The sequence below is a fragment of the Neolamprologus multifasciatus genome, chromosome 11, assembly GCF_963576455.1.
Source record: "Neolamprologus multifasciatus chromosome 11, fNeoMul1.2, whole genome shotgun sequence".
In the NCBI taxonomy this organism is placed as follows: domain Eukaryota; kingdom Metazoa; phylum Chordata; class Actinopteri; order Cichliformes; family Cichlidae; genus Neolamprologus; species Neolamprologus multifasciatus.
Window position 1 is genome coordinate 6,449,108 of NC_140449.1, and position 15,088 is coordinate 6,464,195.

A 15,088-nucleotide genomic window follows, 5' to 3' on the forward strand; every position below is an offset into this window, starting at 1 on the left:
GCTGTAACCTGTACAAATCAGTCTTTGGTGCCACCTAGTGGTTTGACACTTTCACTGCGAAAGGAGTTTCATTTAAACTCCCCCCAATATATACATATCTTAGATACTTAGAACTTTAAAGTAATCTCTGAATTATCTCGAATAAGTCGATCCTGGGATATTAAAGAAGAAACTCTAAATTGTGTTATTTTCTCTTGTCCTGTCTGGTTAAACTTTTACTGCCCCCCTGTGTTTTGAAAATGCGTCCACTTCCATAGCAACCTGGACTCAGTTATTGAGTTTGACTTTCTGAGTAAGCCCGTCTAAAAGTACTGTCTGCCCTTTTTATTTTTAAGGAAAAGCATGTGTGGATTAATTTCAACAGGTAAGAGCAGCACTTTAAACACATCTCAGTTTACTTATGTTTTTACAACTAGCGTGTTGGAAATTTGAGCTTTTCTTTCTCTTTGCAAGAGTTTCTCCGCCTTACTGTGGACAGTTTTGTGAGTAAAAGTTTAGATTCCTCATATTTTCCCCAGTCTGTTACAGCTTGGACAGAATGTTTGTTTTTTAAGCGTTTTAATGTTGATCTTCACACAGGAGAGCTCTCTGGCCTCTGATGATGTACTGGCTCACTTCTTCAATGATTTCCTAAGTGCGCCGGTAATGTAGGCCTGACATAGATATGCAGAACTTTGACATGGCTCAAAGCAGTTTTTCTGACCTTCGCATGTTTTTGCCAGTCTTTCCCAGAGGCTTTGCGGTACAACCGGGAGACGGCGCTGTTTGAGATGGCGAGTAGAGCGGCAGCGTTTGTCTCCACAAGAATCCGATCAGCTCTTTACAACAGAAAATCACAGCTTCTTGCTGTTGACCCGTCACTGCTCACCAAAATGCCCCCAATAGACAATCATTACACTGTCTGTGTAAGTAGCTGCTAGCAAAATGTTTGTGTGTTTGTATGGAGGGGTAGAAATCTCTATACTGGATTTAAGAACTTGTACCTGACATTCACAGTGCCTGGACAGAGAGCAAGGAATGCAGTGGATCAAAAAGGAAAGATTCCCCTTTTTCCTTCAAAGTGATTGTTATCATGAATACAGGTAAAGTGTTAAATCCTGTTGAAACAAATGTGTTTTAATGCATTTGTTTTGCAGGCAAGTTTCATCTAATTTTTACCTACATTTTCTCTTTACCTATGAAATGTGATTTCTTTGCAGTATCCAGACAGTGTGCTAAGATGCCTTAATGCAGACTTTGCTGTCTCCTTATTTTATGATGAACAAGTAAAGTCTGGGTCTCTTTTTAGTGCAATTTAAAGACTACACATTAAACTTTTTTGTCAGTGATCTTTGACTGGACTTACATGAAGTGTAATAACAAAGTGTTTTAACTTCTAAAAGAAGTATCAATTTAAGATTGCTACTTTCAGATCTGAGACTAATCTCTTCTCCGTCTTTTAAGAAGCCTAAAGGCTTCAAGAATCTCTGCAGAGAGATCCATGCTAACTTATAGGCTGCACATAGAAGCAGCAATACAACAGCAGCCATGTAAAGGCCATTCTTTTGAATCTTTTGTCTTGTCTCTCTGCCTCACCAGTTGTGGCACATGACTGTGCCTCCCTGAGGCTGTTTTTTTTCCTGGAGGTTTTTACCTGTTGTAAGGGAGTTTTTCCTTTCTACTGCTGCCAAGCACTTTCTCATCAGGGGTTGTCTGATTGTGGGGTTTTCTCTGTATTATTGTAGGGTCTTTTTCTTACAATAAAAAGGGCCTTGAGACAACTGATGTTGTAAATTAGGCTATACAAATAAAACTGAATTCAATTGAATTAAAAAAAAAGATTGTTTTTAAGAAATCTTGCTTGTGTATTTTCCAACTGGCAGTGCCTCCTCTCTCTGTGATTTTCCCCAGACTAGCCAAGCTTCTGCTTCAGCGGGACCCAAACTTGTGTATTCACAGAAGGAAAAGCAGTTCAGTTCGGACCACCCTGTCAGCCCCTCAACTGCGTTCCTTAAAATTAAACACGGGTAATAATAATGTAGTAAATGTCTTGTCCTGCAGTGCAGCAAAACAAAAATGTGTATGTATCCTGTGAGTATAAAAATAAGAACTATGTGTGTCCCATGTTTTTATTTCCTCACACCTCAGGGTTTATGAGCACACACAGTCTTACATGTCTAACATCTCTGCAAAAGGAACAACTTATTCCAAAAAGCAGTGACTCAACCAGATGTTACTCCAGCTGGTCTGAGCCAGAAAGCCTGTGTTCCTTCCCCCCTTTGTCCTCATCAGGTTTCTCCTCTGCTCACCTTCAAAGTGGGGAACCTCAGGAACTTAAGAGCTCACAAACAGAGCTGGGTGTCAGCTCTGGGCTATCATCTGTTAGTAAAGAGAAACACCTAAAAGAGATCAGTAGCCTGGCATCTCATTCTCCCGAACAACACTTGGAGTACCTGGCTGTCCAAGTGACTGAACAGGTGCTTAAAGACACAATGAATGTAACGGATGGTCCGAACCAGGCAGACACTTGGGAGTGTTTCAGCAAGTCAGGAGATCAGGAAAACTGTAGCAGCACAGACAGATCCTGTAAATGTGACCTTAACCGACATCTCAACAGAGGAAGACTGGAGGGGGAGAAAGAGAGAAGTCAACGTGGCAAGAGGGGGTGTGGATGGGATAAGAAGGATCAGGAAGAGGGGAGCAGAGCCACAAACCAGGAAGATGTCCTTTATACTTGTTGCAATGATACAGGTTTCTATGGAAGCTTGGATAAGTTTAGGGAGTTTTTACAAGGAACGTCAGGAGAGAAGCTCCTTAATCTCTGGATGGATATAGAGAGACTGAAGGCTACACAGGACAAAGAGCGGAAGCACAGGTAAACACACCTGTCTTATTCTGCAGCTCGAAAAGTTCTAAATATTCAAGCAGAATTTATTGTCTTTTGTTAAGTGAAATCAATATTCAATGCGGTATTGTTTCAGGTATTTGGTTCTCATGAGAAGCTGCTACCTGCTGAGCAGCAGTCAGTTCAGTCTGAACACGGAGCTGCTCTCCAGACTGGGACTCACTACCTCCCCCTGCTGGACAGAGGACAAACTGCGCTCAGTTCAGACCTGCCTCACTGAGCCTCTGCTCCACTACTGGTGAGATTTGCAGTGTTTATCTTCTAAATGTCAGTGACTGTGTCTAGAACGCATCCATAAAAATGACCTTTACATTTACTCCTGTATTACATTTATTATTTTGTTGTCTTGTATAATTATTGATTGTGTTCTGTATAAACTGGGATTTCATATGTTATAATTTTGCACGTGTCTAAATCTTCTCCCTCTCTTTTCTGCAGGGTTCCTCGGTTCTGGACATCTCTGTGCCATCAGGAAGACCATAGTAACTCCTCTGATGTGGAGCTGAGGACAGGGTGGTGTTACAGCTCTTCTTTGGGCTCACACAGGCTCTTACGAACTGACACCTGCTCGCCCCAGTCTTCCCATACTGTCCGTACACAGGCAGGTGTATTGAGATATATATTACTATGTGCTTATAAGCTTCATGGCAGGAAATCAAGCCCACAAAAGCATCATGAAGCAACAATAGTGAAACCCAAACACATAGAGAGCTTTATTTTGGCTCTGCTTGAAAATGTGGGATAATCATTCAACTGCACAGCAATATGCTATCACAGTTAGCTTTGTGGCTGTGTCCCTCTTTGGGAGCTGAAAAACAATCCAGAGTTTTTATCAGTCAGCAGTAAAAAAGGATTAAAAGATAGATTTTAGTGAAATAAAAATGAACATGAGAGTATCAGCCAGCTCTTTTTTATACTTGTATAAATTGTACAACTTGGTAGTTTCTTCCTCTAGTCATCCATCCTCCTCCTGCATGCACTCTACACCCTGCTGGGCTCCTCTCCCACTGCCATCTCCTGGTTTGTGAACCACTGCAGGAAGTGATTTATCAAACATCTTTTCCAGTCTAAAAACATACAAAACAGAGACAAACGGGAAAACTATTCAAGCTGTGTATTTGCACGCTAAGGATTCACCTCTTTTGATAGATTTTTGTAGTGACTAAACAATGTACTGTGGGAAAATAATTTTAAAGCCAAAACAAATGAAAATCAACTAGTTTTCACTCCAGCTTTACCCAGTTATTTTATATAAACGCTATATTGCATTTAAAGTTTCAATTCAATTTAATTCAATTCAATTTTATTTATATAGCGCCAAATCACAACAAATGTCGCCTCAAGGTTTTTGTATTGTATTTCATCAGGTGATGTCCAGCAGAAGTCGACTACAGTGCAGCACAATGATGGAAAAGATGCTGCAGGCTCTTTGTGCTGAGTCTCGTGCTGGTTCATACTTCACACACTTCTGCGAACAAGCTGGAAACCAGGTACAAACAGCTGCAGATGTTAACGAGCTGTTTTAGAGAACACAAGGCAGAAAAAAAGAAGCTCGAGGTAATTTAAAAGTGGTGCCAAAGAGTTTCTTCAGCTGAGCAGCTAAGACTATTGTTTGCAATTCTCCACAGTGCTGTGCTGCTGTAGATGATGGCAGGTTGCTTTGTGCTTTTTGTTTGTGAAATGCTTTGCTGTCATTCTCCTTTATACAATTATGTGTAGCTTATGTTTTACCCTGTGCCACATAGATTAAGAATCTGCGCTCATGTATGGAAACTGTTTCTTTTTAAAGCTTGACCCAACCACTAACTTGTGCTCTAACCGTTATAAATTCACATTAATGGATTGAAGATACATAAATATAACTCAGCTGACAGCGTTTTTGACGTGTTCAACGCTGTTTTCCTGTCCCAGCTGTGGGTGAATGCACTTTACTTCTGGACTGACCTGCAGTATTACCGTAAGCTCTTCTACCAGGATGGTCTGGACCCTTACAGAGTGCAGAGAGAGGCACAGGTCAGCACACGCAAACACACAAGCTGTTATCACTGTCGGTGTGTATGCACCACACAAAGATATGACACTAATTCATTCAGTTTGATGCTAATGTTGGCTTTTTAGCACAGTTACTGCAGCAAACAAGAAGCACATGCAGTGTTTTTGCATGAAATATGAAATCTTGGGTCTGTATATTTAGGTGTATTTGGTTATATGCCGCTAATAAAAGAATAATAAAATATTGAGAGAGATAAAGAGAGCTCAATTAGAGAGGATGCCAGGAAAAAATCACCAGTTATAATAAGGTAAAGCTGAGGAGATCAGATGTCTTAAATAAGCAGCCAGTAGTTAAAAGGCAATAAAACAGAGGTTGTGTATTAGATTTTCTATTATTCTCCCTTTTACGCATACGCACGCACGCACGCACGCACGCACACACACACGCACGCACACACGCACACACACAAACACACACACCTGCCTTTGTGTACGTGATCTGTTAGCTTGCCACTCCTCTCTGCTTCTCTTTCAGCCCTCTTCACCCCCTCACACTAAGCGCAGAGATTTAAACTCCCATAAAAACAAGTGAGTCAGACCCCCCCAGCTTTGCGCCAGTCCAGTCACCCAGAACCACCGGGCCTGACTGCAGCTGGCCCAGGGAGGAAAGCAGGCAGTTCTGGTCCAGAATACCTCACAGTGAAACCTATTTTCCTTCAGTTAACCTTTAGTTCACCAGAGCAGTGACATTTAGATGATCTTTCCATAATTCTGAGGCCAAGCGGGGTCACTGACTGACATTTATGTGGTGTGAGGGCAGCAGTGATGAGCGATAGTGAAGACTGTGTGCGAGAGAGCGCAGCGGTGGTGAAGAGAAACGTTTCTGACCTTAATACAGTTTTATGACTCCTTCTTTCCTCGCCTCTTGTCTCCTCTCCTCTCTTCTCCTCAGTTCCTTTACTCCACATATCTTTTCAGCTCTGCCAGGAGGCGCTTTGGTGTTGATGAGAAGTTGAGAAGGGAGGTGTATGACAGACTGATGCCCCCGTTTGAGGAGCTGTTTGACAGGGTCGAGGAACACGCACTGAACATCCTGGTGGAGGCGTGGACCACGATGGTCAACAGGAACACAGAGTCTTTCCAGCAGGTAACCGCAGCGCTGCATTAGCACACGCTGCTTCATAAACTTCAGTTTATGTGGAGAAACTAGGCTTCCTTGAGTATTTCTGAAGGTTTGATTACACTGAGGCCTAATTAAAGGAGAGATTGCTTTAAACATGGATAAGCATCTGGCTTTTGACAAGCAAGAAAGTGACTTTCCCATGTGTGCGCTAGTGTTTATGTTGCTGTGTTTAGAAATCCAGAAAGATCAAACTGATCAGGCTTGTTAGTTTGAGGGTAAGGTTTCCTAAAGAGCCTTGCGGATTGGATTTAGATAGTTGCAACTCAGAAAGTGTCCATCACACTGTCCACTTTAATTTAAAAGCATAAAAGACGAAGAAATGCAGCGAATTCTCACATTTCAGAGCCTTGAAATATGGACACTCAGATGTTTCTGACTGTAAAAATGATTTAAATGATAAATCAGTCATGAAAATATTTAATGCTTAGTTTTTGTGTGTATGTGTGTGTGTGTAGGTAGCTGTGCAGGAGGAGGCGCGCTCCATTGACAGCTGGGAGTACAGAGAACTGCGCAGCCTGTACGAGGAATCACAGCTGCCACTGGAGCAGGTCAGATCAGCATCCAGCAGTAATAAGATCTATAAAATGCTCGCACTGAGAGTTATTAGGCAGTAAACACACCTGCGAGCGTGAAACGGCTGTGTAAACATAAATGTGAAAATGTATTGCCTAGTAACAATGTTGATTATCTACTGCTATGAGACTGCTTTACTTGGCACAGATGCATTATTTGCAATGATGTCATACCGCTGGTAAAAAAAAAAAAAATAACAAATGGTCTTTAGGGTGACTTTCGAACATCCAGGAGGCAGGATGAAGCATGGTTTGCAGGAGAAACATCATTTAGCTTTAAAGCTTTACTTTACTGAGGATTTGTCCTCAGCTTGCATTTTAAAACTGGACCTTCAGCTGGATGAATCTTTGTGTGAATGGGTGAAAATGTCTGGTGGTCTAAAGTGCTTTAAGTGGTCAGTTAGATTCGACACTATCCGTCCCACTGTCTGTCTTCACTGTTTCCATCTTCCTCTCCTCTCGCTGCATCTGTCCAGCAGGGGGAGCAGTGCAGCTCCATGCTATCTGCTTCATCTATTACACCTTCTACACACACTTCTGACTCTTGGTCCAAAGTGTCTCCAAATTACCGTGGTTACCGTTTAGGCTCCTTACTTCGTCACCGCCATGAGATCGGACACTTCATGTCTTTCCTACAAAATCAGAACGCCAGGTGAACTGCAGATTTTAGACTTTACCTGTAATATTCATAAACAGTTATAATATGAAATATATATGGAAACACCATCCAATGGATTTGCTTTTGTTTAGTATCCATCTGATGTGCTGGCTGGATCTGGAGCAGTATAGGAGGACTCCTCGGCAGCACAAGGCTATCAGGCAGGAGAGATCAGCATGGATTGCTGCCAGATACCTCAACAGGAAGTACTTCTTTGGCTCTGACAGCCCTGCCACGACAGAACAACAGAATGATGTAAGTCAGCCCATCTAAATATTTTAAAACCATGTTAAACGTACCCATGTTGGCTCAGTAGCAACTCCAAAGAATATGAGTTATTGTTATCTTCCTGGGAAAGCCTCACAGAGACAGAGGAAGTAGGAACAGGCCGCCCGTGACATGACTATTCCAAGATGGGATTTGAGCTCCAGCTGAGGATCAGCATCCAGATTTGATAAGCAGAGGCTGCTGCAGCTCTCACACAATTCCCCCATCTCCCTCCTCGGGACTCCTGCAGACTTGACGCTGACAGCTCTGACAGCGGGGTGTTGGCAGCGAGCGGGAGATGAGAGAACATGGTTGGAATTAAAAGGAGAAGAAGAGGAGAATGTTTTGGATCCAAGAAGACAGAGATGATCAGCTCCAGCAACGAGGACAGTAGGATGAAATCTGTCCTGACGTTTATAGTGGGAGATGAGGTTTCTGGGTTCTAAGATTACTCCACGAGGGTGCGGTGCGTAGAGTCAGGATGAGTAGATGGGACATGCAGCGGTTGGCGTGGTTTTCTCTTTGGGCCCACAGTGATGCTTGTTTTTCTTACGTGTTACAGGACGCAGTGAAAACTGCCACGCAAAAAGGTTGAAGTTAGATATCTTTGCCACTATTTTATCTTTTTTCTATTCATTTGTCTCATCCCTGGGTTGCTGCATACATACAGCGGTTGCAGTTAAACAATAGTCTAATGTTGTTCTTGGGTTCAGATAGGCATGCAGCGCACTTGTTGGCATGAATCTTTTGTCTGATTTTTTTCTTTAGTCACTTGTCATCCTCATCTCATAAATACCATCAGAATAAATATTTGAACTGAGGATTTGAATTAGAAAGCCAATTCCAGTGGAAGGATCGGGCCTGGCTGCCGTTCTTGCATCTCAGTGTTGGTTCTTGTCTGCGTGAGCAATGTAGAGAGACTGACAGCTTTACTGCTTTGGCCCTTCATTCTTCAGTCACTCAGTCATCCAGTCACAGATTGGCCCCCTTTCATCTGCTCACTCTCACCGCGGTGCCATGACTGGTTCTCATTTCTGAAGCGAGTGTATGCGTGCACGCGGGCCTGTGTGCGTGCAGAATGAGATGAGAGAAACTATAAAGGAGATATAAAAAGAGAGACACGGCCAAATCGATGCATGAAGACAGAAAGCAGAAAGAGGGGAGATGAAGAGAGCAGTGGGTTTGTGGGAATGAAGAAGAGCACAGCAGGAAGCAGAAAGGAGAGGCGCTGTCAGTGGGGTTTCCCACTGTGGGCAGTTTTTCTTTCTCCCGTCCACCTCGGCCGTCATGTGTTCCTCGTATAGAAATCTATAGACGTGTCCGTTCAGTCTGCTTCAAACACGTGCACTCCCTCGTGTTCTTTCCTGTGTGTCTGTGTGCAGATTTTGCATTTGGCAGGTGGAATTGAGCGTCTGAAGTTGGAGCACCTCTCAAACCCAGTCGTCGTGGAGATCCAGGACGTCGTGAGGAATCACATCGAGAAAACATGGCTGCCTCTGTTTCTGTCCACAACAGAGTTCATCGAACAGCAGAAACGCAGACCAGAGGTGGACATACTCTCACACTTTCCCTTACAAAAGACGCCAGTGAATCATCAGCTATTTGACTCATGCAGGTTATACTGAAGGTCCATTACTTGAGAAAAACAATGGTTAGTAACAGTGGAATTTATACACACTGGGAGTGCAAGGGCGAAAGTTAAGTACTGTGATTACATCAATCATAAGCTAAGGACATATTTTTCTATTCTAACTGGAATTTCTCAGGTTGGCTGCTGTGACCTCTGAAGGCATTTGAAAGATATTTTTAGCCCTATTTCTTTTCCTTTTTGCCTTTCTCAGGCTGCTGTTGTAACAGAACATGTTCTTAATGATGTAGTTAAAGGTTACATTCATTCCTGGTACGTGTTGTAGTAAAAATAGGTATTTTACAAAAGCATGGCCTGTTTGTCGCTCAGCTTCACCTGCCATCTATTCAGCAAACTGCACAGTCATGGCAGTTTGTGCACGTGCTGCTGATAACTTTAAAAAGGTTTTAAACTTTAAGTGCCTTTAATACAAAATAATCTCCAGAGTAAAGTATACAGATTTTGGTGATTCCCTGAACAGCAGGACAAAGTTTGAATACTGGATCGGCTGTAAAGACATTCCATAGGGAAGTAACCTTTGGACTTCAGCGACCTCAGCATGTTGATATTTGTAGTTTCGAGTAAAACACCTGGAAAATTCTCTTAAAGAGATCTCAAGCCTAATGAATTCAATTCAATTCAATTTTATTTATATAGCACCAAATCACAACAAAAGTCGCCTCAAGGCGCTTCATGATACAGAGAAAAACCCAACAATCATATGACCCCCTATGAGCAAGCACCTTGGCGACAGTGGGAAGGAAAAACTCCCTTTTAACAGGAAGAAACCTCCGGCAGAACCAGGCTCAGGGAGGGGCGGCCATCTGCTGCCCCTCCCTTCTCTCACCCCGGTTGGGGTGAGAGAAGGAAGACTGGATAAAAGACATGCTGTGCAACTAATGAGAGTCTAGTTGTACATAAACTCCGTCATGTTATATAATATCTGTCGTAAAGTAAATGCAAACTGTTCTCCTGAAGCCTACACTTGAGAACTGAATATTTGTTGTAATATCACTTATTGCAAAGCTTACAACATTTCCTAGTTGTCTTGTGTTTATTTGCACACATCCAGCCTTCTAATACGCTTTCATGATGTCACCAAAGTCAGCAGAGCACACTGAGATTAACGATGCTGCAGAGAAGCCTCTTTAACTAAGGTCAGGAGATTTAAGACACTGAATGATTATAAAGAGTAGAAGTGATTTCGACCCCCTTTGATCTTCTGCTTCAGCTGTACCACGTGCACGTGTTTGATTCCTGGAGTGTAATAGTGCTGAGAGCAAACTGATATAACAAGTCAGGCACACATTAATGTTATGCGAGCAACCATTATGCGCAATTACCCTGCAGTCACTCTCTCAGGTTGCCTCATCAGGTGGAAACCCATAAACCTGGGATTCTGCTTCATTATGTTATCAAGTTTAGTCACACTGATCCTCTCATTAGGTAATGAGAGGCAGACACAGGTTAGCATTACACCGTGCAGGAGGAGACGAGCGGAAGGTGGAAAAGCTGGTTAAGAGGTGACGAGGAAGACGGCGAGGTCGTCTGAGACGGATGACATCAGGGAACTAAAGAGCTCGCTAGGAGGAGATAGAAGGAAATGCAGACGTGGGGCAGGTTAAAGGTCTAAAAAAAAGAAAAAGAAGTGCAGGCAGAGCTTTGGTTACAGCCAGCAACAGGGAGCAGTCTAGTTACACTCCCTTTCTGACGTTTGACCTGTTTGCACGTGTTTGTGTTTGTGTGTGTGTGGCAGCCACAAGAGGCGGCGGGCAGGCTCTCACAGCACGTCCACCGTCAACGCAGAGCAAGAAAAGAAGCCTGGAAGGTAAGGAGAAATCCTCCAGGGGAAGCTGGATATTTTTTAAATGGATAAAAATAAGGCATTTCCTGGCCTGAAAGCATGTGCGATTTAGTTCACGACTTGGCTTTAAGCACTGGCTTTGTCAGACACCATTTTGGCCTTGGGGTTAGTTTTCTCAAATTGGATCCAGAATAAATAAGATTAAAGCATCATTACTAACCTTCCTTTAATAGTTTTTGGAGTGATTTCCACACAGCTCCGTTCCCGTCCTCTCATCGCAGGACACAGATATAAAACATGTACATTTCACATTAGGAGCAGGATGATTACAGGAAGACGTTTTCATACATGATTGTGACCATCACGTTTATGATCATGATGTCATCACTGGCAAATAACGAGTATCATTATCTCAGTATCTGTGAGCTAAGAGTGGAACTCAGAGGTCAGCCGCTGTACAGGAGAACACTGTACTGTATCGGGGTAGGTGATGGCGGACGGCGTGTCACAGATAACCCAAAGAATCATGTGTCCCTGCAGGCCGAGGGCTTGTGGATGAGTTCCACCAAAGAGATCCTGCTGTTCCGACAAATCCTGCTCAACCCTGTCACCTGCCAGCAGTTCCAGGACTTTGTCTACTCGAAGGGAGGCTTCCTGGAGAATGATGTGCTCTTTTGGTTAGAGGTGCAGAGGTACAAGGTAAAATATCTTGTAATATCTATAAGAACAAATGCTTTCTCAGTCTTGTCCTGTCTCCCTCAGCTGTAAACCAGAACCAGCCTTTGAAATGTCTGTTAAAATTTGACTGCTGTTTCTAAATGAACACTTTGCCCTGCCTCTGCTTAGAAGTCTTTATTAGCCAAACCTACTGTGTTACTGTATAGCTGAGCCAATATCTATGATTTGTGAGTCCAATTTTAAAAGCAAGTCAAAAATAATGTAAGAAATGCTTGATGTGCAGTTTGAATATGGAAAAAAAAAGCCCTAGTTTTCCTATCTCGGTACAAAAATTCCTCAATGATTGCAAACATTTGTGGAACAGTGGGAACACAGAATTGTTCCCACGTTACTTTTCATTTCTCCTTTTCCCTCTTTGCTTTTGAATGCAGGACCTCTGTCATTCCCACAGTGATGATGCCACCATCCAGCAAAAAGTCTCCACAATCATCAGCTGTTTCATCAACTCTTCCATGCCGCCGGCCCTGCAGATAGACATTCCTCCCCAACAGGCTCAGCACATTCTGGAGAAACGCCACGAGCTGGGCCCTTACATCTTTCGAGAGGCTCAGGTACTCGGGTCGCATGTGCGGGTCGAACATTTACAGACTTTTTTCTCTTGTATGTGTGCTTCAAGCTATTCTTCTCTGCCCGTAGATGTCAGTGTTTGATGAATTACTGAAGCTTTGGCCTGAGTTTCAGGAGCTTATCAGCAGCATCCAAGAGGAGCAACTTATTCCTCTGCTGCAGGAGAAACGAGTCAAGCACAGAGCCAGAGTAAGGAGACAGAGAAGGAGGGAGGAAGAGGAGGAGGAAGAGAAAAACAAAGGAAGGAGGAGAGCCCAGGTGAGGAAACGACATAAAAATCTGTGACAGGAAAAAAAAACTTAATCAAAAATCTAACTCTTTGTTCAGGAAGACATGGAGAGTCAAGAGACCAGAGTTAAAGAAGAGGATGAGGATGATGAAGATGATGAGGAGGAGGGGGATGATGATGATGAGGAGGAGGAGGGGGATGATGATGATGAGGAGGAGGAGGGGGATGATGATGATCAAGATGAAGCAAATGAACCAGAAGAAAGAAGTGAGAAAAAGCAGTCCAGCACACGGAGCAGAGTGTTGTTCACACCCACACAGACGGTGAGGAGCTGCCATGTGTTTGTCGTGCGGGTAAAGCTGAAAATGTGTTTCAGAAAAATGAATTTAAACCAAAATCAACAATATCTTTCTATGTGGGAGCACAAGATGCTAAAATAAAACTCCCTGACAACACAAAGTCCAAACAAGGCCTCGTCAGTCTCGACCACAGACCATAACGGAGAAACTCGATGCTCTAATTGAACCGTTTTTCTAATCACGTTTGATGCAACTTGATTTCTGGGCATTTGTCTTCAGCTGTCGTGGTCCTACTCCAAGTATATGGCAGGTCTGAAAAGAGAGGAGGTGCTGCTGAGACGGAGTCAGCTGGAAACCACCTTCTCCACGGCCTCAGGTACTCGCACACACACACACACCGCTTTTTCCTCTGAGCTCAGCTAGGCTTCCATATCCACGGTTTTTGACTGCTACTATCCAGATTAAATGCAGGAAACCATAACAATGAAATGACATTTTGCCTTTTTCCCACAGTAAAATCCAGGCTACATTTTCCAAGGCTTTGATATTACGCAGCAGTTGAAGCCAAAGTACTGTCAAACTGACCTGCTCCACATGTCTGAACTGTCTCATTGGGCAAAAGTTCAGCCAAAACAGCCACTTCAGCCCATCCATTAATTATCAATGTTCTGTGAACGAGTCAGTTCCAGGCCATAATGAATGAGGATACATGGAAATGAAGCATAGTGCAAATGGTGTTTTAATGGGATGGTATAGAGGAGCGATGCTGTTAGGATCACAGATGGAGATCATCACTGATGTGTGCGGCAGCCACACATGTGACACACGAGCGCTAAACACAATGTCTTTAACAGATAAATAGCCCTTCTTATTCTTAATGACTGCTGTGTTTACCGCGTCTTCCTCCCCCTGCCAGAGTCCTCTCCTAACCGTAGCATTAAGTCAGCGAGCAGCGAGCAGAGCTACCGGCAGCCCTCACAGCGCTCCTCCAGAACAAACAGCAAACAGTGTAACAGATACAACCGTGAGTGGACAAGTTGTAGAAACACTCTCTCAGCAGCCGTTTTGTCTTAGACAGGACAGGCTGGGCTTTATTTTATTATTTTTTTTAAACTGCAGGAGGTGTTAGAGCCTGAAGTGAAACCAGAGTGTGAGGAGTGACTCCGTGCAGCGTGACTTTAACAGGGGAAGGTGACCGACGCCGTCATTGGAGCGCCAGCGCTGAAAACCGAGAGCTCAGAGGCTACTGATGTATGTCAGAGTGTGTGACAAACACCACGCTGTGAAACGCAAATCTCTGACACTTGAGATAATTTCATTTGTTTAATAAAAGGTTTCTCCATTAATATATTATAGATTTAAATCTTCCATAGAGCTCAGTGGTGAAACAATACAAAAGGCAACATTAACATGTTTGCATCGTGAGGGATTGGCATCGACAAAGAAAACAGTGTTACTGTCAAACAAGTGTTACATTATCATCTTTAAAAAACATTTTGGTTTAGCATCGAACATCCATCAACAGATATATAATATTGCACTTCACATTGGCATGAGACACCGACTCATAAGCAGAATGTAAACACACAGAGCTGCTCGTGCAGAGTGAACTCTTCCAGATGGGTTAGTTAGGAAAGGCTCCGACTGCTGCGGCCTGCACATTTGTATCTGTAACGGCGACAGAGCTCTGATTGGATTTAGTGTCCACTGAAATGTTTTTCCACAATTAAAACTGATCCCGCTAATGTTCTTTGTGACTATGTGGTGATTTTTCTTTATCAGAAAATATCTTTCAAAGGCAATTTCTAGGAATTCTAGACGCGTCTAAGGCATGGTCGACCAGGTGAACACATCTAGATATAAACCCCCCTCGTTTTTACAACAAAATGTTTTGCATAAATGAGAAGAGTCAAAGTACAAGATACTTGTTTTTTTCACATTTTACATTAAATTGGAAAAATTGTTTCTGAAGCTGAAAGCCACACGTGAGTTTTCACGAATCAGTGGAATCCAATGCGTAAGGCTTTGTTCTTCACCGTGGTGAACTTGCTGACAAACACTTTTGCAAAGGCGGGGTCCACCAGGTAGCGATAACACTTGGTGACCGAGGGCGGGGGCTCTGTGAGCGTCACTGGGGGCTGCAGCTGGAGGGAAGCTGCAGAGGGGGAAAGAAACTGAGAGGCACGCATCACGTAATCCACCAGCCTCCGATACTGCTGCTCGGACAGACGCTCACGAACACCGTCGCCCTGACAGAGAGAACACACA

The 15,088-nt window shown here is 43.3% G+C and overlaps 2 protein-coding genes across 6 annotated transcripts in view; one reads left to right on the forward strand and one right to left on the reverse strand.

The window, feature by feature from the left end:
• The first annotated feature begins 87 nt into the window (after positions 1-87).
• Positions 88-14,537, forward strand: rgs22 (regulator of G protein signaling 22). Its single transcript, XM_085178444.1, has 24 exons — positions 88-364; positions 454-482; positions 580-642; positions 723-905; positions 997-1,082; positions 1,891-2,006; positions 2,128-2,854; positions 2,961-3,122; positions 3,323-3,485; positions 4,252-4,374; positions 4,796-4,897; positions 5,412-5,464; positions 5,855-6,023; positions 6,515-6,607; positions 7,111-7,283; positions 7,382-7,544; positions 8,939-9,103; positions 10,940-11,011; positions 11,528-11,686; positions 12,097-12,276; positions 12,362-12,550; positions 12,620-12,844; positions 13,100-13,196; positions 13,737-14,537. Exons 1-24 carry the CDS (start codon positions 343-345, stop codon positions 13,892-13,894), a joined length of 3,672 nt encoding a protein of 1,223 aa, XP_085034570.1. The 5' UTR covers positions 88-342; the 3' UTR covers positions 13,895-14,537.
• vps13b (vacuolar protein sorting 13 homolog B) overlaps positions 14,130-15,088 on the reverse strand; it is a 317,427-nt gene continuing 316,468 nt past the window's right edge. For all 5 annotated transcript variants that reach the window (XM_085178382.1, XM_085178384.1, XM_085178380.1 and 2 more), the window contains one exon: positions 14,130-15,069. In XM_085178382.1, coding sequence (XP_085034508.1) covers positions 14,821-15,069 — 249 coding nt within the window. In that variant the 3' untranslated portion in view covers positions 14,130-14,820. The remainder of the gene's footprint in view (positions 15,070-15,088) is intronic.